At 40.1% G+C, this 25037-nt stretch overlaps 1 protein-coding gene across 1 annotated transcript in view; it reads right to left on the bottom strand.

The window, feature by feature from the left end:
- The window catches only part of LOC137295563 (uncharacterized), a 38489-nt gene that overhangs the window by 4336 nt on the left and 9116 nt on the right, over positions 1 to 25037 (bottom strand). Inside the window, exons 7-19 of the mRNA XM_067826961.1 lie at positions 22657 to 22685; positions 21909 to 22036; positions 18272 to 18389; positions 14385 to 14403; positions 13876 to 13913; positions 12884 to 12999; positions 11150 to 11273; positions 10275 to 10293; positions 9059 to 9087; positions 8057 to 8178; positions 1926 to 2046; positions 1043 to 1061; positions 82 to 242 (exon numbers count right to left, since the gene is read on the bottom strand). Of these exons, the coding sequence (XP_067683062.1) occupies positions 82 to 242; positions 1043 to 1061; positions 1926 to 2046; positions 8057 to 8178; positions 9059 to 9087; positions 10275 to 10293; positions 11150 to 11273; positions 12884 to 12999; positions 13876 to 13913; positions 14385 to 14403; positions 18272 to 18389; positions 21909 to 22036; positions 22657 to 22685 (1043 nt within the window). The remainder of the gene's footprint in view (positions 1 to 81; positions 243 to 1042; positions 1062 to 1925; positions 2047 to 8056; positions 8179 to 9058; positions 9088 to 10274; positions 10294 to 11149; positions 11274 to 12883; positions 13000 to 13875; positions 13914 to 14384; positions 14404 to 18271; positions 18390 to 21908; positions 22037 to 22656; positions 22686 to 25037) is intronic.

The raw sequence follows: 25037 nt of genomic DNA, 5'->3' as shown, positions 1-25037 counted from the left end.
AATATACAAGGCATGTAGAATGACACTTATGAATGTAATCACAAACCTAGAATCGGTGAGAGAAAAGACCAAGTAACTCACAGGATAGTCAAGATCGTCATCGTCAGTGTGTCTGGGAGGATGACCATGTCTGTTGCGTCTCCTACGACCAGCACGTCTTTTGTGCCTGCGACGACCAGTGTGTCTTTTGTGCTTGGGAGGACTGGGTGGATCTGGAGGACTGGCTGGTCCAGCAACCAAACCTGTAAAACAGCAATGTTAAAGCATGGTCAAACACCACATAGCCACAATATATTACAGTAACATTGCAGCTGAATAACTGAAACTTTAAAGCACATCATGTAAGTCCGAGTTAGAATACTGGCCTCCAGCCTTGATTCTTTCATACAAATGCATAAAATCAGTGATTTACAATGTGATTAGGTTGTCTGACTAAACATCCACTCGAAAAGTTTGAGATCGATTGGATCATTGGATGAAGAGTTATTTACAAAAAAACCCGGGTCCACATGCATTTCATGCCAAACTATAGCATTTATTGGTCCATGAAATATTGTTGCTGATTTCAATACAACGTAAAAATTTCCACAGGGCCTTCTTCTATGAATTTGCCAATAAAAATTCCATTTACGGAACCACTTGCTTACATCACAAAATGGCCACAAAATTTGTTCATGAACAGACAAGTGGCACTGGCTATAGGGAAAATATTTACGAGCTCTATAACAAATATAGTAATGGTATCCACAGCATGTTCTCAGTAAATGTCACATCTATATGTCCAGTCAAAACATTGTACGCTGCATTCCAAATGACAGACGCATCTAAAATGGTAGACTTCCCACAGCCCATGGGAATTTGCAAAATGCAGATAGCTGCTTGGCTAATACTAACTACCTGGTGGCCATCAGTCAGAAAAAGTTCATGTTCATCCTGAAATGGGAGATGGTATTGCAGCTGTAGTGAGCAATAACATATTTTTGTCTGGCCAAAATACCCAGAGATATCATCATGAAAATAATCCCAAATATCACTTTCTTACCTCTTGTATCTTCTCCGCCCTGAAATAAGGAAACAAAAAACATAAATATGGATTCAAATTCTGGGGTTGTTTTTTAAATCTTTCAAGCTGTTATTTTGTAGTACCTATTTTCACATCACATCATATTTTGCACAGGCCAGACCAATTCTATTTCTTCTTTTACACTACTGCCTGTCATATTTTTCAAGAATGTTAATATTTGCATGTATAAATGTATACACTTCAAAAACTGTCCAAAGTAAAATACTTTAAAAGGAACTATACATGGTCTAGTGACTTTTTATCTTATCTTTTTTCCCTCCTGCCTTTAGGTTTTCTAAGGACTAAAATTCACAAAACAAGAAATAAAATTGGTCGGGCCTCACAAAGGAATAAAGACTACATTCATCTAGCCACTTGAAAAAGAGTCAAGAAATATTGTGATGATAAATCAGTGAATACAGTCATTTCTGTGGCAGTGTATATGAAGTGAAAACCAATACAGTAAGTAAAAGAAAGGCATACACAACTGACGTGATCCAAATAGTCAGGTGACTAACTCTACGCAACTGACTTGACAATCAGATCGAAGTAGTCAGGAGACATAACTCTAAACAACTGGTTTGACAATGAGATCCAGGTAGTCAGGGGACATAACTCTACACAACTGAGGTGACAATCAGACTTGGGTGGTCAGGGTACATAACTACACAACAGCAATGAAACTCAGATCCAGAGATTTGGGGGAGATAACTCTAAGCAACTGCATTGACAATCAGGTCCTGGTTGTCAGGTTAATCAGGGGACATAACTCTACACAACTCCATTGACAATTATATCCTGGTAGTCAGACATCACTCTACACATGAAGCTTCATCATTAAGCTTTGATCACATTTACTTACCCATCTAGTCCTGTCAGACCAACGCACAGTCAAATAATCTTCATTCAGAAAATGATCTTCATTAAAGCAACGTACAGCATCAGCTTCCTTCGCAAAGGCTAAATGACCAATCTTCATGTTTCTGAAAAGAGAGAAAGGTGAATATAACAACACAAAGGATAATGGCTTCCTATGGGGTGTTCCCCTGTAACAGACAAGGAATGCAGGAACATAATCTCCTCATGTCTATTTTTTGGTTGGATACGGAACCAACATAACGAATCAACATTCCAGCGATCAACCACGTGTCAACCAAGTCAGCCGCTCACATTAGTTGTTTCTTACAACAAGCATGCTATGTCTTAACTAGATCCACATGCAGTGCAATCATAGAAGTGCTGAGGCTCAAAGGTTATCCACTCTTAAAGACATTTGTGCTTGGTAACAGAGCAGCATGGATTTACAGGAATCTTCTGAACCTTCAGCTCTTTTGTTAGTGCATTGAAGGAGATAAACTGAATGAGCACTTTTGAAATATGTTAAACAGTCACACATTTAGAACACATCTACACATTCAAAATATTGTCTGATATCAGTGTTTTCCAAAAAGCTACCTTCATCTCACAACTAAATTATATGTATAAAAAAATCCCATCTTTGCCTGTGTTCAAACTGTGACATGGAGGGAGACATTTTTGTTTACAGTGCATTAAACTACATGTATTCGAAAAATGCACAAGATACATGAAAGCACCGTGTGTCTTAACTTTAGACTTTCAAGTGCATAGACTGATCAAGCAAGGGGGAAAGTTTGGATAATGTCAGAATCGAGACAAATGGAAATCACATGAAGGACTGTGAAACATGTCAGTAACTAATGACATCTGATGTGTTTACAATTACTTGTTTCAGCTTTATTACGGTCTTCAAAAAACAAAAACACTGGGTGAGTTTAATTTTATGCCACACACAGCCATATTCCAGCTATATGGGGGTGGTTTGTAAATCGAGTGTGGACCAGACAATCCAGTGATCAACAGGATGAATATAGATCTGTGTAATTGGTAACCAACAACATGTGTTAACCACGTCAACGAGCCTGACCACCCCATCCCGTTAGTCACCAAGTAATGCATTAGCCTTGGTTGTGATTTTCCAGTAAATACCAACATTATTGTATGGGTGACAGTGTATAGATTTGATTAAACATTCACTATCAGTTATTCATGATTCAGATTCCTTTTACTTATTTTCATACAAACGTGGTGAAGGGATACATTCTACTGGTTGGGGATTTCACAGGATAGGGTTATTTCTTTGGATGAAGTCTAGCCTCTGGATCTACTAGGATGCATTATGGTACGACAAACAGGTTGTAGGTTAGAGAAGTGTGAATGTGATATACACATTAGGACGTTAGAACATGTTTGGTATTTAGTGTAAGAACGTCAATCATATTTCATGTTTGGTATCAATTACATTATCTGTGTGCTTATTTCATTTGTTGTTTGTGTCTTTCAGTACACCAGGAATGGCAACATGTTTTCAACGAGAGAGTATGTAGTAAGTTAACTGACAGTCGCTGAAGTGATCTCATTACAACTATTATCAGGCAATACAGTAACACAATATTAATTTCTTCAGCAACTTTAGCTCTGGCCCTATGCTAATTATTATAGAGACAACACACTGATTAATGTTGCGACAGTTATAAGCATCAATTACACAGGCTTCTACACAAGGATAACTGTTTCACATTGTTTATTTAGAAATAGACTGTGTTCCTAAATCTATCAGTGTTGACATGAATGTACCTTTCTTTCCCTGCTCTCATGACTTTTTGGGCCGATATTGTTTAGGGATATACATGTGTAAGGTCAGCTACAATTGAACATTTTTATTTGTTTGTATTGCCTGGTGCTACACACAAAAAACTGATAGCGTCCGCATGAAATTACAGTTTTCACTATGATGTCAGGCCATGAGATGAGAACTATGCTTTCACATCTCAGTGGTTTCCAGTATATGAGTTTCTTTTGTTTCAAATATTGCCTTTGGGTTTATTTTGTTTGGATTCTTGTTTCATCATGCTATACTGTTATATATTCACTTTTCCAGAAAACAATGCTACAAATACTACCTTTGGAATTGTTTTTTTTTTATGCTTGTTTTAACATGTTACATGTATGGTGTCTGCATAGGATGTCGACCCTTGGGTGAAATGTCACTGTTCAGTCAAGAAAAAAGTTTGACATTCTGTCCATTTGACTTACACCACTTAATAGGGGATTAAAAACGACAAAATTATCATCCAGGGTATTCACAAGTCTATAATATGGATTATGCACTTGCGAGCAAAGACAACAGGAGTACAGTACCACATTTCGTCTATTTTAGAGTTCTTTAGTGCACTTGTCCCACAATGATAGAAATAGTCAAAAACTGGTAATGTATGCTGTTCATACATGACTTCAAGGGGTTAATGATTGAGACGATGATGTAATTTTCTGATTAGAAAATTATCTTTTATACTTATCCTGACTCATGCTTAATTGCTTCTCTTCTATTCCAATGCTAGTGGAACACTTGAAATCCCCTTAAATTCCCTTTCTTCAAAAGAGTATGTATAGTCACACTCATCCATGAGAAGCCTCCATTTCCTCCATGTTTTGGTGACCTTTTTGGTGCCCTTTATGACCGGTCATACTTGTCATTCTCTCTGAAAAATCTATCCAAAACACAAGGATTTGCCAAGAAATCCAAGTGCCATGAGAGGGGAGGTTGGGAGGGTTCACCTCATGAGTCAGGACAAGTATAAAATATAAATTTTAATCAGAAATTACATATTTTCCTTATCCTGACTCATGCTTAATTGCTTACAGTATCTGGTGGTGGGTCATGAAACTTCCTGGATACATTGTTTTCTGCAAATGCCCTTATTATCACCCCAGGGAAGTATAAGGGCCACTGAATATCTCTTGTTTCCTCCAAAATCCAACTACTATTTTGGGGGAAGGGGGAGCCACCCTGTTAAGTTACTCTGATACACCCATGGCTGGCTGCACAACCAGCATCCTGCTAGTTATAGAGAGTAACTTAGTACTTGATGCACACATCTACCAAATTACAACCCACGTACCTCAATGTTCTTCCAAATGAGTACAGGGTTTATGATCACTCATGTTAGCCTGTCTCCATGTGCGTTTGGACTCTCAACCAACAACCTTGTCCAGTGAAAGTATCAACAAGTCACATAAGGGGGAGCTATTATTAGAGCCTTTGAGGAACTGTTAACTGTTGTGCTACAGCTTGAGGGCTGAATTGATGAATGCCTGAGACGTCATCTGTGGCATTGTCTCTGAGATAGTGATTTGCAAACATAGTATCTGATTTTCAAAAACAGCCCTCCATAATTGTTGTATCTGAGCAATTTCCATGTAGAGCGAGAGTAGATGCCAGAGCTCTTACTTCGCATGGATTGGAGGGTTGCCATGGCCCCAGCCTGGATGCTTTGTATGCACATAAAATAACAGTTCTCAGGGACCAAAATCATTGTTCGAGAGACTTCTGTAGGAGTCTCTGTAGATAATGGAATAAATAGACGCTTGAATTTCTGTCTGTTGTACATAAATCTTTAGAGCTCTAACTGGACACAAGAATAAATATGTAATATGTAAAATGCGTATACTATGGATCAAGCACTGAAGACTGGAAAATGAAATTGTCTATCAGGATGTCTTGGGAATTGATTCTTAGTGATGAAATCCCAACATAATCCCAAGTGTACAATATCACACTTTGTTAGGTCGAAGTGGGTTCACTCAAAAATCAATGCATGAATTTGACATCCGGGGTGGCTATGGCAAGTAAAAACAGTGACTTCTGCGTCAAAAATTCTAATGATGTCCAATTTAAGGGTTCATATTCGTCACTAGTGAGATGTTGCAAAACAACGTTAGAATCCAAAGCCAGGACCTTGAACTTAAGTTGTTGATCCCCCAACTTGAATGAATGGAGTAATGCCAGTAATTCTGGTACTTTTGTCAACTTAACATCTGACTTCATAGCTATAACTGTACTGAGCGCAGCTAGGTAAGTAGAAAGCGTCGATTTTTTTAATCATCTTGTTTGATGAAAAAGACATAAACAATCCACCACCATCATTTCCGCTTTGCGTAAATCTCAAAATGTCCCATATATATTCATATAAAGTGCACATTGATCTGCATAAAGAGAAAGTAACTGGCTCTGCCACTCTTGCAGAATATCCTCGTTTTTTCAAACATGTTTTGATATGATCTACACCTTCCCAAGAGATGCTGAGGGTATCTGTTGCCCTAGCTTGCACATCCGGAACCGGAGAAACAAACGTTGTTATCTGATTGTTGAACCGAGTTGCAAATAGATCTATGTGAGGAGATCTTGTTGTCCGAGTTATGAGCAGAAGTGCTTCTCAGTGCAACATCGATTCTGTTGGTGATGGTTGACATGGACAAGAGAGAGTGTCTGCTAGAATGTTCTTTGCTCCTGGAATGTGACATGCCTATATATAAATGTTCAACCCGTCGCTGAGTAGTTGAATACTCCCTACCAATGTTGGATCACGTTTATTACCACCACCATTTCCAACTGATGTGCAAATGGTATTCCGGACTGGACCAATTCCGTGCTGGACACTGTAGTCGAAATAAGCACCCTATCACTGAAGAGAATATATGAAATATGAAATTGTCCAGTCGTATTCACCAGTTTTCCCAGAACATTTGCAGCCTTCCGCCCACAGCTGAAGGTTGTACAGGAATGACTGGGGGTGGAAGACTCCAGTCATTTTGAACCTGATCTTCAGCAATGGGACAGGCTGCCACTCCTAGGGTTGTGGCCTCTACCGGATGTAGTCCTGTTGTTTCCTGTTGAACAATGAAAAGAGCCACGATCTCCTCTGCCTTCTTCAAATTCAGGTGCCTTTGAGAAGGGTTCCATGCGGTGTAGTGGGAATCTTCCCATGTTAAATGGTGGTACATATTGGCATTGATACTTTGTAGCTTTATTAAAAGCTGTCCTGAGACTGTCCAGTACCATGGTGACAGGATCGATGGGAGGTACGGTGAGCATATCAAAATCCTTATTAATCATCCGATAAGTGAATGCCTCCTTGGATTTCTTAAATGGAGAATCTAATCCAATCCATTACCTATACACAAAGTCACATTAGCATCAGAGCAGAAAAGATACCCCCCACTTCTTCGTCTGAAAATCTATCAATAGAGTCATGAGGACGAGTATCCCTGTGTAATTCCGTGCACAGTGGTGTAAAATCATAATTTACGTCCCTTCGCGCAACCTCCATGTGTGTAACCCTTTGCGTATCCTCCAACTGTAGCTCCTTACATGCACCATATAAATGTACATCCCTTTGCATATCTTCCATTCTGCATGAAGCTTCAAAAAAATAATCATTGCACAAACTTGTTGAAGGCCTCCCATATCTGCATGAAGATTGATCCCTCATTCAAAAATCCTCCTGCGATGCTGGTGTACGTGCCTCCATATGTATAAAAATGTACAAAATACGGAAAATATACACTTTTGATGGGCGAAGAAAGAGAGAGTGACAAATATGTCCAGCCATATGACCAATAAGGGCGTCAAAACATGGAAGAGGGAGGCTACTCGTGGGTGTGATTACACATCCTCTTTTGAAGAAAGGGAACTTCAGGGGATTCCAAGTGATCCATAAGCACTGTAATAGATTGGGGGGACAAGCAATTAAGCATGTGTCCGATTAAGGAAAAATATTAAATTTCCATAGGCAATTTATCATTTGTCTCACTTCTACTTTGATATCAGCGATATGTTTGTTCAATGAGTTTCCATTTTATTTCGTATATAAAATAATCCAACACTGAAGTTTGACTTCATGTCCATAAAGAAATTTCAAAAGGTCAACTTCTTGTTCATGAACCTTACTGTATAATCAGTAAGTGGTTTATACATTTGCTTGTCAAGTTGAAGATTCGAATCGATTCCCCACAAAGTTTCAATGTATGAAGTCTATTCCTGGTGTTCCCGGTCATGGTATTGCTGGAATATTTGGAAGAATGGCATAAAACTGTACTCACTCACTCCTTAATCAAGCTCACAATTGCACTTACGTGCTATTCGGTATAATCATTAAGAAGGCCAGGCTTCCATACACCTTGAAGTGCTCATACAGTTCTTCTTCCGTGGTCGATGGATTCAAAAAGGGCACATAAAGATAACAATTCTTGGTTTTCTGCAACAACAAAAGTCATGCATACAAAACGTAATGGCATATTCTATGGCCTCATGTCAGCTTAAAAATGGTTAATCTGTCCATTTTCTGTTTGATGTTTGAGTGGCATTATAGAAGTTGCTAGTATCGAAATGACACATCAAAGAAAGTTATATGATGGGATACAATGAGATGAGCTGGATTACCATGACATGAAAATCCCTCTGGTCTGAATGCTCATTCACCGAAATGTATGGTTAAGAAATGTGGGGATACTTCAGATGTTTCCAAAATATGTCAAGCAGCTGGTAAATTGAATGCATTAATGTACAAAAATCAGCTTTGGAAGACAGCAATGACGGCGATAGTCATCATGAGGCTGTTTATTTTATCAAGTTCAGGTCATAGTGCAGTAGTGTTGAAAACTGTAACATACCGAAAAAAATCATTGTTGCCAGTACACTGTACCAGTGGTTTGAACAGTTAGTGGAAACGCTAAGAGAGTGAGGTTTTCGATGTCAGCAGGTCCAAGGATAGTGGACAACAGCAGTAGAGTTAACAATCTATTTTGGTTGTACTGACAGTTGGTTTTTCACCATGGTCTAATTGGAAACCAATTAGAATTACTCTGCTGTGCCTCTTCCCTTTCAAACCACTCTCTGTTGACAGTCACTGAAGTAAATAGCTAATGCTACCAGGAAGAAAGTCGCTTAAAATTTTCCTCATCTTGAGGTGCGCAGTCATCAGAGATAAGATGTCTAAGTATGATGGAGAGGCCCAAAGCTGGAGGCAGAACTTCAGGCACAGCGGAAATCTTATTGTCCATAGCTGTGGCTATCACTGTGTTGATGGGAAGGTGTGTATTTGGCCTGAACTTGTAACGACAGCATTGAGAACTTACCTCATGAATAGCTGCCATTACCTCTGGATCTGGAATGAAAATCGTCACTAATCTCATATCATGTTTGACAAAGCTATGAAATACATGACACCATCCACCATGTGTACATATCCAGGCCAGAAACACAGTTCTTTGTTACCAAGGTATGCAGGCCAGCCACAGAATCTCCCTGTATTACCATGGCCAGCAAGCCAGACACACAGGATCTTTCTGTATCACCAATGACTGCAAGCCAGACACTGGTGCTCTGTGTATCACCATGGCCTGCATGCCAGATACAGAAGCTCTCAGTACCATTATGGCCTACAAGCCTCAGACTCTCTCTGCAAGTCACACACAGGAGCTCTCTGTAACACAAAAGCCTGCAAGCCAGGAACGCAGGAGCTCTCTGCATTACCATGGCGTGCAAGCCAGGAACAAAGGAGCTCTCTGTATCACCATGATCTGCAAGCCAAGCTCTCTGTACCACCATTACCTAGAAGAGAAACAAACAGGAGCTCTCTGTACCACCAAGGCCTACAGGCCAAGCTCTCTGTATCACCATGACCTACACACCAGACATACAGGAGCTCTTTGTACCACCAAGACCAGCAAGCCAGACACAGAAGATATCTGTATTAACATGACCTTCAAGCCAGACACAGAAGCTCTCTGTATCACCAAGGCCTACAAGCCAGACACACAGGAGCTCTCTGTATCACCACAGCGTGCAAGCCAGACACACAGGAGCTCTCTATATCACCATGGCATGCAAGCCAGACACACTGGGGCTCTCTGTATCACCACGGCGTGCAAGCCAGACATACAGGAGCTCTCTGTATTACCAAGGCCTACAAGCCAGACACACAGGAGCTCTCTGTATCACCACGGCGTGCAAGCCAGACACACAGGAGCTCTCTATATCACCACGGCATGCAAGCCAGACACACTGGGGCTCTCTGTATCACCACGGCGTGCAAGCCAGACATACAGGAGCTCTCTGTATTACCAAGGCCTACAAGCCAGACACACAGGAGCTCTCTGTATCACCATGGCCTACAAGCCAGACATATAGGAGCTCTCTGTATTACCAAGGCCTAAGCCAGACATACAGGAGCTCTCTGTATCACCATGGCGTGCAAGCCAGAGACATAGGAGCTCTCTGTATCACCATGGCCTGCACCATGGAGACTTGTCCATCAAAATTTCCTGGATAAGTGTTACAATGATATCTTACCTTTTGAAGCTCTCAGCAACTACAAACAGAAACAGAAGATGTGCCATTACATGATACATATGAACTTGAAACAAGAACCCCTAGCTAAACCCCCCATAATGACTTACAAAAGGTACATAAGTTGTGAGTGAACAGTTGAAGGTTCATAGAGATAAGGATCTCTACCATTTAGGGTCTTTCCAGGCTTACAGCTGTCATTTTCACTGCCTTTATGGTGTGGTCCCAGTAGTGATCTTGGAAGCTCAACTTTTGTACTACTTGACCTGTCTCAGCACTACTTGACCTGAGTCGACCTCACAATGACCTCCTAAGGACCATAGTTTGATTTCAGTACAACTTCAGTCGACCTATCTCTACCAGCTCGAACTGCATATTGACCTAACTTCGACTTAATCTCCTCCCAAGTCAACCTACGTGACCTGTGCTCAACTGCAGCAACAGGTTCTCAACGGAAATTCCATTTTTCTGTCTGGTACATCCTTGGTTTCCAAACTGTATAAATTACAGGATGAGTCCAAGATAGGTCAACTTTAGGTTGAATCTTTCAACACTAGGTCGAGCCCACATTGAGTCCTATTTGAGTTAGTCGACTCAAGGTCGGGCTGACATTTATGATTGAATTTAGGTTTGTTTAAATGTTATATTTACATAACAGAGCTGGAATATAGCAGATTGCTTCTTAAAATGAACACAACTTTAACAAGGTGACATATACTTGGCATGGTGAGGCAGCCTACTGGTAAAGGCTGAAGACCAGCGTTTGACTCCCCACATGGGAAATGTGTGAACCCCATTTCTAGTGACCTGTGTTGTGATATTGCTGGAAAAGTGCTAAAGATGGCATAAATCCATACTCGCTCACTCTGTATACTCACAGGCCGACTCTTCCTCTCAGACACTTGTACAAAAACCCTCTGGTTTTTCATTGTGTGGGGCATTATCACTGCTCTCAGAGCATCTTCTTGTTCTTTGTAGCGAACAAAGCCAAAGTTATTGTCCCTGAAACAAGAGTTAGCTGGGTTTTACACAGCTCTGAATGACAACTTAACATGTTTGAAGTGACTCAGACATTTACAACTAGTGAAAGGAACAAAATCAGTTGGGATGCTGATTTGTCAAGGACGAATATAAGAGTGAATATGTGGTTTGAATATCACAATAGCAGATCCAGGCCAGGCACAGCTGACAATTATAAGGGAAGGAACTTTGCAAAAACAAAGAAAAATATATTGACAAAGACCATCCTTGTGTTACTTTAAGTGAGGGTTTTAAAATAGTAAGAAAAATTTTAAATCTTAACTACAAATTGCATATTTATAATATTTATCCTTTTTCATGGTATGCACTTCTCTCTCTTACTTCAATCATGGAGTGGGACTGTGCTGAAAGAAGAGTTGGTCAAATCTTCTGGCCTTTCTCACATCCCCTACCACTCCCATTCCTAGACACGTCAGTACTCCCTGGAAAGCATGCAGGGTGATCAGACCAGCCACATGACACCCCTCTCTGTTCATTCTCATTTTTTTTAGCACTGTACAAATCTCAGAGGTTGGGAAGGTCGTGCGGGAATCCATCACATGAGATAAGAAAAGTATTTCAAATATGCAATCTAATGGTATGCATTTATCCCACATTTATCCAACACTTCCCTGTATTTAATATGAAATAACTGTGCTGACAGGGTGATCAGACCACATTTATCCAACACTTCCCTGTATTTAATATGAAATAACTGTGCTGACGCATTACACAAGGAGGTGAGGAGAAGGCACAAAGTCGAAATATGCTATACTCCAATACTTGTGATGGGCTGCTTCTTGCATAATAATTTTAAACCCCTTGACTTACAAAGAACAAAGACTCAAGGGAGCGAGCAGTCCTCAATGGATGTGGTTTTCAGTCGAAACTTTTGTGCAACAGCAGTGAATTTCAGTGTAAGGCATTCATCTGCGTGGATGAGCCGGCGACATATGCTGCAACACCATGATGGCATTAATTAAACAGTTGCTGTGGAGCACCACTCATTTGATACTGTGTTCCAGTGAAGACACATCCTCCCAAGAGGAAAATGAGGAAGTGGAAGATTGAACTTCATCCAGAGAGGGTCATACTGAAAACATTGAATCCATCTTCTTACATCTATCACAGAATTTTCTCTTTTTCTTTCACCAAACTGAAGCTGAACAGAGCGGCAGACAGAGACAGAGCTCATACACATCCACACTCATGTGTGACAAGAAAGAGAACGAAAAAAGTGAGGTGTCAAGTGACCGGCAAGAGCACCCTGCATGCTTTTTCGGGATTGCTGAGGTGTCATCCTTAGAGCATGTATCCACTCCATGGTCGAAGTAAGACAGAGAAGTGCATAACTTGAGATTGGACAAGTTTAAAAAATAAATTCTTTGCATAGGAATTTCTAAACAATCCAATGTTGCCCCCTGAAGTTCAAGTTGGTTGTTTCTTTAACTTTTGTTTTGACTTGAAAATTTGGAGAACTTCGAAAATTATACAGTCAAGCTACCCCTAATTGTCGGTAGAAGCAACCCATGGGAATGAGTTACCCCAGATCTAGAAGACTACAGAGATGAGGGGATGACTCAGAAAATTACGGGTTAATTCTTCCGCCGATTGTGTAGGAGATGACTTCCCCCCACATGGAGAAGTGCTCTGTAAGTTCTTCGAGACTTGCGTCATCAGGTACATTGCTCACAAATAGACTGTTCTTCTGCAACAGAGAAATTTAAGCATAAAAAATCTCTGATAAACAAAAGAAATAAAAATAATCAAAATTCTACCCATACGAAACTAAATACAAACAAAGTATTACTGCACTTCTGCTAAAGGTTTGAATGTTCTGGTCCAGCCTTGGTTATTTACAGACCACTGCCATATGACTGGAATATTGCTCAGTGCGGCGTAAAACTACACTCACTTACTCACTCCTGAAAAAATCTGGGTTAGAACCCTGGGTTAGGGTTTTCATCAACCCATGCTTTGACCCATGAATTGAAGCTTATGATATAGATCACTGGCTTGTCCTGACTCGATTGTTTTCAGACTGCCACTATTTAGCAGGGATATAGCCAAGCATGATGTTAAACAACATGTGATGTTAAAGAACAAACATGACAACAATGTTAAAAAAGTTGTTGTTTCTTCTAATCGCTCTGTGAGGTCCATTACATCTTCTGTACATCCATCATAACGCATGAGAGTGGAGACCAGAACATTCAAACCTTTAGCGGAAGTGCATGTCAAATTGTCATTATATTGATATTTAAAGTGATTCAGAAAGAACTCCTTTCCTATGAGCATTCACTTCGGCACTGACACAGTAGTCAAGTAGCCTGTGTCAGCAGTTAGGCAAGTGCCCCATTAGACAGATACCAGTACCAAACCAAAGTGATGTTTATATTGATCATTTGCACCACTACACAAGTACCTGGTATCAATCAAAAGTGTTGTATGTATTGAGAAGGTGCCCCACTATACAGATATCAGTATCAAACCAAAGTGTTGTGATTATTGAGAAGGTGCCCCACTACATGGATAACTGACATGTGTTTGAGTATGATGAAGAGAGAATTGAGAAAATACAAACCCGAGTCTGAAAACGACTTCCTGCAACGTTATTTCCAGCTGGAAAATAGAAGAAGTAATATTAGAAATAGATGGCTTTGAGATCTGAATAAACTAAAGATTCAGGGCACTGGTTGAAAAAGTAATTACAGTGTTACAACATAGAAATATCAATAGTGGAAATGTCACGTCAGCTTTCTGAAAGATCCAAACTGTCTACAATGGAATTAAACAAGAATTAAGGCACAACCCTAGTCCCTCCTTACAGGGTGCTTGATAACTAACCTCTTCATGTCTCGTACAATCTACACAAGAGTAAAGGCCCAACCCTAGTCCATTCCATCAGGGTGTTTGGAAACTACCAGTAATCTCTCATGTTCAGTACCAGTTTGAACTTACCCATTTCATTTAATGGGGTGCAGAGAATCTCATCAGACTATACATATGATGAGGCACTATACAAGTGTCTTCTTAAAACACCAGAGCTTCCCTCAAACATGTCTAACAAATTATGTCTTCATGAAATCCTACCTTTTGAAGCATCACTTAGCTGAAATCAAGAAAAATAAGAAACATGTTTGAACAAGCATTTAACATTAAACATTGTATTGTTATATAGCCCCACAAGTTCACAGTTATTTTGGCTACCTGTGTTGGTACTCACAATAAACCCTGTCTCACAAATGGGCATGAAAAAAGTTTTTGATTAATCACTGTATTCATTTTTTCATTGTAATTTAACTTCATCTGCTAAACGAAAGATCTACGTCACATGATTACCCCCACCCCACTGTAATTTACATTTTGAATCTCCCTAAAATGAAGGTTAATCAGTTTGTTCATTTCCTCCTTAACAATACACCCAGCAATATTCCAGCTATATGACACTGTTGTATATACAGTTGAATATGAAGTAGACAATCCATTGATTAATACTGTGAGTAATGTTCGATGTGTGAGAACACACTTTCAAGCTAGACCTTGAATTTGACTTCCAAATTCATTTGGTTATCAGCATCCCATAAATTGCCTCTTAAGGTCTGCATTCCATCTGTCGCCTCTTAAGATCAGCATCCCACATATCTTCCTAAGATCAGCATCCTACTAGTCGCCAATAATGATCATCATCCCATTGCTGCCTCTTAAAGCCAAGATTCCATTAGTCACCTCTTAAGATGAGCATCCCATTAGTTTATCTTATGATCGGCATTCCATTAGTTGCCTCTTAAGATCAGCATTCTAGTTGCATCTTATGATCTGCATCCCATGGTTGCATCATTAGGCCAGCATCCCATTAGTCCCATCTTATGATTAGCATCCCATTAGTCACTTCTTAAGATCAGCATTCCATTAGGTGCCTCTTAAGATCAGCATCCCAGTTGCATCTTACGAGCTGCATCCCATTAGCTGCCTCTTAAGATCACCATCCCATTAGTCAGCTTTTAAGATCAGTATTCCATAAGTTGCCTCTTAAGCTGAGCATCCCATTAGTCACCTCTTAAAATCTGCATTCCATTCATTGCCTTGTAAGGCCTTCATCACATTTCTCACTTCATGAGAAAAGCATCCTTTCAGTAACCTCTTAGAATGCCTACATCACAAAGACATCCCAAACAACATTTCAAAATATCATGCCTGACATGTACCAATGTATCAGGTTCGGCTGCAACAACTCCACTTTGAGACAAAAAGATGTGATGAATACTGGGTGGTAACAAATACAAATGCTAAGTAACAATTACAATCATGTCTGTAGCTGAACACATTTGTAATGCGCTAGTTCATGCAGTCCGTGCTCAAAGCGCAGATAGAATGTAGCAAATTACACTGTGATATTTCAAAGGGCCATCCTGAACAAATGTGTTCTTACTTGAATTTGAATGTGACAAAATCAGTACAGTTCATGAGATTCTGTTGCAGTATATGTTCCAGGCCAGTGGCGCTGCATATGCAAAGGATCTGTTTCCATACTGCACTATTCTTGTTTTAGGGACAAGCAGATGTTTATCTTGCAAGCAAAGTGAACAACAAGGTTCATACAGAGAAAGAAGACTGGATAAATATGTAGGGACAGTTGGGGCACACGTTTGAAAAATCCATGAGCAACAAGTGTACAATGAATAAAGGTGCTGTGATTATTCTTCCTCAATCTCGTCACAATGTGGGCTGCTTCATTCTGCACTCTTTGTAGCTTTTGTATCTTTGTAGCTTTGAGATTTGGCTGCACTGACCAACAGACAGTTGCATTAGTCTAGTCTTCTCATGACAAGGCATAGAACAAGAGTTGTCACCGTTTCAGTTGTCAGGTATTGATGGATATTGCCAATGTTCTGTAGTGTGATTAAGCAGGGCTAGACACACGATTGTCACAGGAAGATATATGACTGTCAAATTGTGAGTCTAGGCTTACACCAAGACCTTTGACGTCATTTGCGAAAGGCGTATGTGAGTTGTTGAACTCGAAGGAATCAATAGCACACAGATCCCTCCATTTCACTGGACACTGGAGAAAAGATCTGGTCTTGCTTCTATTCAATTTTCGTTAATTTACCAGCATCCAGGGTTGATACTGACACAGCATTGGGACATGATTTCAAGGCAATAGCTGTTTGTTCCTTGCCAGGAGAGAAGCATCTGTGCACCTGTGCATCATCAGCATAGTAATGATGATTCACACGGTGCTCATCAGTTACGCTTCCAAGCTTTGTTATGTACAATGTAAACAGGACTGGCCCCAGAACTGCCCCCTGTGGAACACCATAATTGATGTAGACCGAGTCAGAGTAATGATCATCCATGATGAAAGTCTGAACACGATGGACCTATTGATAGGTTCTAAGTCAATATCACAAGGGTCAAACACAGACATGTTGTTTCTGCCACAGAGTCACGGATCTTATGGATTTTGCTCACAAAAAAACCCCTCAAAAACCAAATAGCTGGAAGCGCGGTGGAAGAGTGAATGAGTTTAGTTTTATCCCGCACTCAGCAATATGCCAACTATATGGTAGTTTGTAAATAGTCGAGTCTGGAACAGACAATCCATTGATCAACAATCCATTGCATCAATTAGGAACAGATGACGTGTCAACCAAGTGAGAGAGCCTCACCCTCCAATCCTCCTATGACAAGCATGAGTTACTGAAGGTCAATATTCTAGTGACAGGCATACGTCTGTGTAATGATTAACATGTTTTTATTCCTGTCATCCAATAACTTGAACATCTATCAATAACTGTAACAAATTTTGTTTAATTATTTACATAAATTACACTTTTAATATCTCTGTCTGTGACCAGGCAGTCACACGAATGAGTGACCCCTCCCTCACAAGTCACTTGTACACGTAACAGACTGATAAAGAATCATTCATTGATGCTGTGATTTCACTATCAAAGGATGCTAGTTTAGCTTGCTTTATTTCAGAGGTGACCTTGATGGAACCACAGAATATTTGTCTCTCTACTTCAAGGCTTGAATGTCTCCACCTTCTCTTGACATGATAATGCCTCTGGTTAGCAGGCTAGTACTTCTGATGTCATCCTCCATGGTCTTGAATGCATGGTAAACCTTGTTTCCAGCAATACAGAGATTTTGCCATATGACTGTTGAAAAGAAAGTTTATTTCTGGAAGAGGAGATGGCTCATACAAGGCAACAAAATTTGTTGCAGTTTTGCCAGCCGTTGCAACACAATCAAGACTTTCAAATGAGACTGAAGAGGCATTGTCTAGTATTTTCACATTGAGATATGGCTTGTAAACAATGGCCACACCCCTTCCATGTGATGGGCAGGACGTGTGTCAGTTCGTAGGCTGGTGGTGTTGTTGAAGCTATTTGGATTCATCTCCTGATGGTATGAGTCATGTCTCAGTTAAAACCAAAACAGTAATATCTCTGTCAGTCAGCAAGTCAGATGTTTCTTCACACTTATTGCAAGACGAGCGTATGTTGAGTAGAGACACTTTCATGTTTGATGGTATTTTAGGGGATGCCTGATGTAGATCAGATTATTTGCATTCATCCACCCGTTATTGGTTGAACTGCAACTGGGATAATCACTTATCACAATGATAGATAAAGAAAAAAAATATAAAGTAAGTAACTTCTTTGAGTGGCATTTTAGAAGCTGGCAAGTACAACACAGACAAGCTTTATGGATAACAACTTGTTTCTTACAGACTTCTCTAGTACAGACTAACACTGGTTTACAGAAGAAAATGCAGTTTAAGTGACTTCAACATGCATACTCCATTTTGCAATGCCTGTCAATTGACTGTTTTGTGTTATTTTAAAACCACTAACTAATAACTGCAACAATTCTGCTGAGGTATCCTAATCCCCTTTCAGATTTTAAGTAGCTATCAACCTTGGGTGCTAGACATGTCCAACACGGAAATATCAAACAAAGGAACTCACAGCCTTGCAGTGAGTTGCCACCAGTACATTAATCTCACTTTCTCCGTAATTGTGGGTCGTGTTCAGGCATGCCAAAGCATCTTCTTTATTGGTGTAGGAAACAAAGATATGTCTGGTCCTGAAAGATATCACAATGTGAAATGGGGTTACATACATGATAACTGCACTCGTGTTGTGATATTTATGTGTTTCAGGCTGCCAATCCAAGTATTGACTAATACTGGTCTCTCAGTGCTATAATACTGGTCTCACAGTGCTAGTCCTCTGAGGAACCTACAGTTCAACGAGGACACTCCACTCAGACGCAGCATCATAACTCTGAGATGTCCTTGGTGCTTAATGCTGGGGATAAACAAATACCAGCCTGTGGATCAAGTAGAACCATCTTTTCCCATAGGACCAATGATCTTAAATAACTTCATCAAAATAACTTCTTTGTGTACTTCAAGTCTTTCCCCATGAGAGAATGGCCTGAGGGTTACCTAGAGTAACATACACAACCGTGTATAAGCCAGCCCCATAGATAAGCCGACCACCCAACTTGACCTGTAAAATCAGTGTCAAGATGGTATGTTTTGAACCTAAGCCGACTCCTTGCAACAGACATCTGCCAGTTAGTCTTGGATGTAAAACGTAAGTATAGTCGCGGTCAATCCACACCACAAGACATCTGCCAGTTACAGTCTTGGATGTAAAATGTAAGTATGGTCGCGGTCAATCCACACCACGAGACATCTGCCAGTTACAGTCTTGGAAGTAAAACTAAGTATGCTAAGTGAGAATAATATCTAATAAAGATTCTAAAAATTTGTGTTTGTTTTCCTCTCTATATCCACAATAATACGTTAAACCTGACAGAACTAGAATTGTAAACTATTCTTCCCAATTTTATTGGAAAAGTTCTCATACACTTGCTTCATCAACGGGTCCATATCATCAAACTGTCAATGAGCAGAGTAACGATGTTTCGGCTTATATATGGCCCTGATTTGGACTACCAGTTGAAAGACAAGCTGATATTTGTGGCAGCTGCAGTGGCCGAGTGGGTAAAATCACTGACTACAGCAGGATAGATTGGAATTCACTGTGGCTGCCAAGTAATATTGATGTACAAGAATCTGCCTCCCAGCAGAATGACTTGTACTGCTCTGAGAGTGCACGTGTATGGAATTAAGCGCTACATACACTACCTTATTGTTATCATAATGTTTTACAGACTAATAATAGTATGCAGCAGAGATCCTGGCGCAAACAGGCTGGTAATGAAGGGGGCTACTCACAGGAAGCACTGCCCACCAATAACTTTCTGGACAATATGAAGGTTCCCCAACACTGCAGCCTTCTATGTTACCCAGAGTGTTGGAAGGGCTGTGCTTCCGATTGAGCGCACCAAGAACAATGGGAAGCCTCACAACAGTATACTTAGGATGCAAGTGAAACATTTTAAAGGCGAGGCTCCCATATTTAGCAAGCTTTTCCTCAATCTTGCTAATTCTATGAAAAGGGACAGAACATTCAATGGTATAAATAAATTTGTGAGCTTTATCACAAAGGAGAAGATCAGGTTTGTTGACTGGAATTCATATGTGGCTCTATATGGTCTTATTTAACAGAAGTTTAAAAGAATCATTTTCCATGACACCCTTGACATGTTCAGGGTCATACCAATGACTGACACCTGAGGCAAAGCAACAGGCATGGAGGAGATGATAATAAAAGCTTCGAGCCACGCCATCATGTCATTTAAGATACAGCTTAAATAAACTTAGTCTCAGTGTATTTCGTTACACTCCACCACTGAGTCTAAAAAAACCTAGTAGAAGGTCGTGTCAGGTAACCTTTGAGCGAAAAATGACCGTCCAATCAAACACAAGATGATTAAATAGATTTAACCAATCAGACAATTACTATTTAGGGATTGGAGGGACTTTCAAAATATTCAGGTCACTGACACAGATCTCTCCACAAACAGAAATCCGGATATAACACAGTTATTTGACTTACAGAATAGACGCTTTGGGGTTTCTGTTGACATGGTTACCATTAGCTAATATTTCCGCAAGATGACCTCCTTGAATATTGACAAAAACACTATTTTCAGCGAGTGTTCACTCACCGTTGTCATGGTTGTATGTACGCCGTGTGCATCACGCGGAAGAGAGCGGAAGCTAAATAGCATTCGGAATCGTTCGGGTACAAACCTTTTCGAGATAAAAAGTTTGAAAGGTTTGTGCGAATGTCCACTTTCGCGATTTGATAAGCTGTGTTCTGATTCGTCAATCTCAAAGGTTACCTGACGCGATCTTCCATAAGGTTTTGTTAGACTCAGTAGTGGAATGTAACAAAATGTACTGAGGATAAGTTTACTGTTTAAGATATGCTGTTTGTGCCAAGGAAGAGCATCCACTGACAAGGTGTTGGACAGTCTCTGCATATTCATTACAAAGTCTACATTTCATGTTAATATTTTCTTTCAGAATCACATTTAGGTGGAAGTAAGTGGGAAGCGACTACACATGATACAATGGCTTCTCAGAGAGCCCCTCCACAAATGACTGACTCTGAGCAGACCAGATGAATAAGTTCACCTGGTTTACTCCCGTCGCTGTGTCATCCAGTAGAACATTGCCATCAACAAGAACAACCTCAAATTTCAGATACTGACCAACAACCTTGGCAGATTAAAAAAATGTGGAATTCCTTGCTTTCATCATGAGTCTTGTGTCATCAGAGGATCATCAGACAAATAAATGTGTGAGTGAGTGAGTTTAGTTTTCGCTGCACTCAGCAATATTCCAGCTATATGGCGATGGTCTGTAAGTAATCAAGTCTGGACAAGATCAACAGCATGAGAATCAATCTGCATAAATGGGAACCGATGACATGCGTCAACTAAGTCAGTGAGTCTGACTACCCCATCCCTTTAGTTGCCTCTTACGACAAGCATAGTCACCTTTTATGGCAACGGGTTGCTGAAGGCTTAATCTACCCCGGACCTTTACGGGTGAAAATAAATGTATGAAAAAGTACACAAAAAAATTCTTTCATGAAGAGACTCCACATTAATCAAATCCCAACCTCCAGAATTGATTGGAATATATAAGAGATTTAGAGAGGAGCACGGACATGATTCTTCTTGTCAGGCGATCAAGAATTGGGATAACTTGTTTTGTCCAATCAACTACTTCAAAGTAATAGGAAAGTATTAGTGGTTTTGACCTTGTTTCAAGCATTTAGCTCTGAGTTCCAAATTTTCTTTAGCAAGATATGTTCTCAACCAGAAGTTTGTCTTGAATCTGGGCATTCTAGAGCTTGTCTCTAACTTGCATACCAAGACAGACGTAGGCTTGATCTATCAGAAGATGCTCAATAACTCCTCCCTTTTATAACTTAAGAGAACCATCATTAGTTACCTAGTCACATCTCAGATGAAAAGAATTACATTTGTTGCATCCAAATGTCATGCAAATATCATTAAAAAAGGACTCGACAAGGAGGACCTGCTCTTTCAAATTGGTATCTCCTTTGGCAAGGAGCTCAATGTCATCCACGTAAAGGAGATGAATAAGTGTTGAGGATCTGTGTTGAGGAGGTCCAGGATGTGTATGAAAAAACCTGGCGTAAAGAACAAACCTACCTCTGATTAGACCTTCCTTCTACATCACAGAAGGATATGTTTCCCCATTGGGAGAAGTACTCGCACAGGTCCTCTTCAACCACATAAAGAGGTATGTCAGTCACAAACAACTTGTGCTTCTCTAAGGACTAGAAAAGAGAAATATGTCCTAGGATAGTTTACAAATGCAGGCAGTGAGTTAATATTGATCAATATAGTGATGAGCAGATTTTGTTATTTTTCTCAATGTAAAACTATAACTTATATAAGGACTTGTTCACCCACTGATCAATGCCACATTCAGCATTCCAGCTACAGAAAAGCAATTCATAAATTAGTGAGTCTGGACCAAACAAGCCAGTGACTGATATTATGAACACTGACCTCAACAATTAGGAAACAATGACATGGTAATCATAGATTCTGACCATCCATCCAATTTGTCATCTCTCAATACGACACACTGTATTAAACTTGTCGAGGTTGCATAATACATTCCAACATTTCACTTCCCTGATCTGGTTAATGATGCCCTGATTGTTCAGATGAAAGTCATGCTGCCATGAACCATAAGGTGACGTCCCCAGATCTTAGTTTTGTGCAACCATGAATCAGGTTTTATGGAGGCTGGACAGTATTTCAGTCATTACATACCATCTAGGCTTGACACTGGTGGAAAGCTAAAAGTGATCAGATATTCCAAACACCTGACACACAGGCCCTTGCAATGTTGAGGGTAGCAACATCTTTGTTTCACAGAAATACATACCTTTCTAACATCTAAATTTGTTTTTGGATCTGAAACAAAGAAAGTTATTGTCAAGCAATCCTTGAAGTTGTAGGGCAATAGGCATTTCTTATTCAGTTGTTTGCATGCAGTGTTTGAACCCACAAGAAGGACTGCACATTTCAAAGAAACAATGCCACCATATCACTTTGCTCATGAAATTGTTTTCAATTACATTTGCTTCAACTAAATTTCGTTTGCATCAGCTGAATGGCAAAACTGGGTGAACTGAGAAATATGCAACCCTTTATTAGTTCCACTCTGAAGAATAGGAAGAACAAAGTTATGGAAGTATGCAGAGAGGAAGTAAGGGTACATCTGTCCATGCATCAATGCCTACTTTCCTTTTACAACAAAGAAGATAAAAATATTGTTTTATGTCAAGGCATTGCTCTTTCATTCCATATATGGGAGTATGTTTCAATAAACTCACACCAACCTGTAGAGGTTGAAGTTTCTTTGAAGAGAGTCCTCATTGAGGTACTTAATAGCATTCAAATATCCATTAATATTCCTCTGACAGCTGTTACAATAATTTTGATAAAATATTTACAAAAAGAAAAACAAACCAACTTGTTTTTGCCTTGTCAGACCAACCCTGCAAGCTTCGCCTAGTCTACAGCTAGGAGGAGGTAACTAGAACCTCACTAATCACTTGCCATGCTGATCTTGAGTGGTTGGTTGAACAAACCCAAGAACAACTCTTTTACTCTCTTTAAAGAATCTATGACAGGGGCCCATATTCTTGAAATGCTCGTAGCCCTAAGAATTCTTAACTTTGATCATAGCCAATGTGTTAAGAATGGGCTTAAGAAGTTCACAGGATTACGAACGTTTCGAGAATAGCTAGCCTGTACAGGTTGGTGTGATTCTTTCGCAGCCCTTCTTAGTCTGCAGCAGAGCATTCCACTCAGCAGACTCCCTCCTTGTGCCAGAAGGCAATGGCAAGAAATGAGGACCATAAGCAAGAGTAGGAGGGTTGCTCAAGGGTTTGGAAATGCAGAAGGTGCCAACAGCCTCGGTCGCCTCTTGGACTACTCTCAGGGCCCCAGGAAAGAGGGTAGAGCCCATAATGTAGGGCAAAGAAAGTAGTACCTGCTGTGTGGCTGCTGATTACCTGTATACTGGCAGCCAAAGACAATGCAGGCCCATAACCTTACACGCCACTGGCCTGTCCCAAGCCAGATGGGCATCCATCAGCTACCAGATCTGAGTCGTTAACGTCCGTGTCTCAGATGCCTTGTTTGGAGCAAACACTTTGCCCAGGAGGAAGAACTCTTCATGGACAGTAACCTGAGGAAAAACAGCCACAATCCTATCGTGTAGTTGCCTCATAGAGGCACTTAATGAGAATGCCATATCATTGGGTACCTCCTTCTACTCCTCCTCCTCACAGGCCTCAAAGACTAAGGTCTCTCTGGAGGTCTCAAGACTCCTTTACTGACGAGTTCAGTGGAAGGCTCAAAGGGTCAAGAAAAGACCCTAACCCTGGTCCCAAGACTTATGGGAATAAGATTCCCTTTTCAGTCAGGTAGACCTCAGAGTGTTGAGATGACCTAGAGCTCTGGCTCACTTAATGTCTCCTTAACAAGGCACAAGTCATGTGAATCTTGTAGGGGTATGTTGGTCTGGCAAGAGGTGTATTGTTTAAAAGACTGCAAAAAATAATGATATCATGTGCAATGGGAAGAAATGCATGACAAGGGTTATAACTCAAACATGGCATTTATGTCTTGAAAGCACACACCCAATTTTGTTTCCCAATCTACATAGATTTCTGAAAAAATCTATCGCCATTGGGGATATCGTTGTGACTGAATTAAAGACATGTGTTACATGGGTCATAACTCTGTAAAAAATTGAAACTGGGTTTCTATTTTCTAACTCTATCAAGGCATTTATGTCCTGAAAACACACACCAAATTTGGTTTCCCTACCTATAATGGTTTCTGAGAAAATCTGTCCCTATCATCTTGGTGGGACAACATTACAGCGATAAAGACTGGAAACTGAATATCATCCATTCAAAACAGGGACCATACATTCAGTATTTATATATTTCTCACTCATCTCCATAGGACTTGCACTTTAAAGGTTCCAAAGAACAGCACACATATCCTCACTTGGTGAATGGCAGCATGGAAAGTGACTAGAAATGTTACAGGTACCTTTTCTTGGCTGCAGACCAAGTAAATTTCTGCAGGAATTTCTGAACAAGACATAAAAAAGTTTTATGCTTTGTGAATAATTTATTCAAATATTGTTACACTTCTCTTAGGAATTTTAATAAACACAAAGATGCCATTAACTACCCCAAAGAAGGGTCTCTTCTGAAAAAGAAATGAAATATTCAGAATTTGTAT

Source organism: Haliotis asinina, chromosome 9 (assembly GCF_037392515.1).
Source record: "Haliotis asinina isolate JCU_RB_2024 chromosome 9, JCU_Hal_asi_v2, whole genome shotgun sequence".
Lineage (NCBI taxonomy): Eukaryota > Metazoa > Mollusca > Gastropoda > Lepetellida > Haliotidae > Haliotis > Haliotis asinina.
The sequence above is the reverse complement of the archived record's forward strand: the minus strand, read 5'-3'. Positions and strand labels throughout refer to the sequence as shown.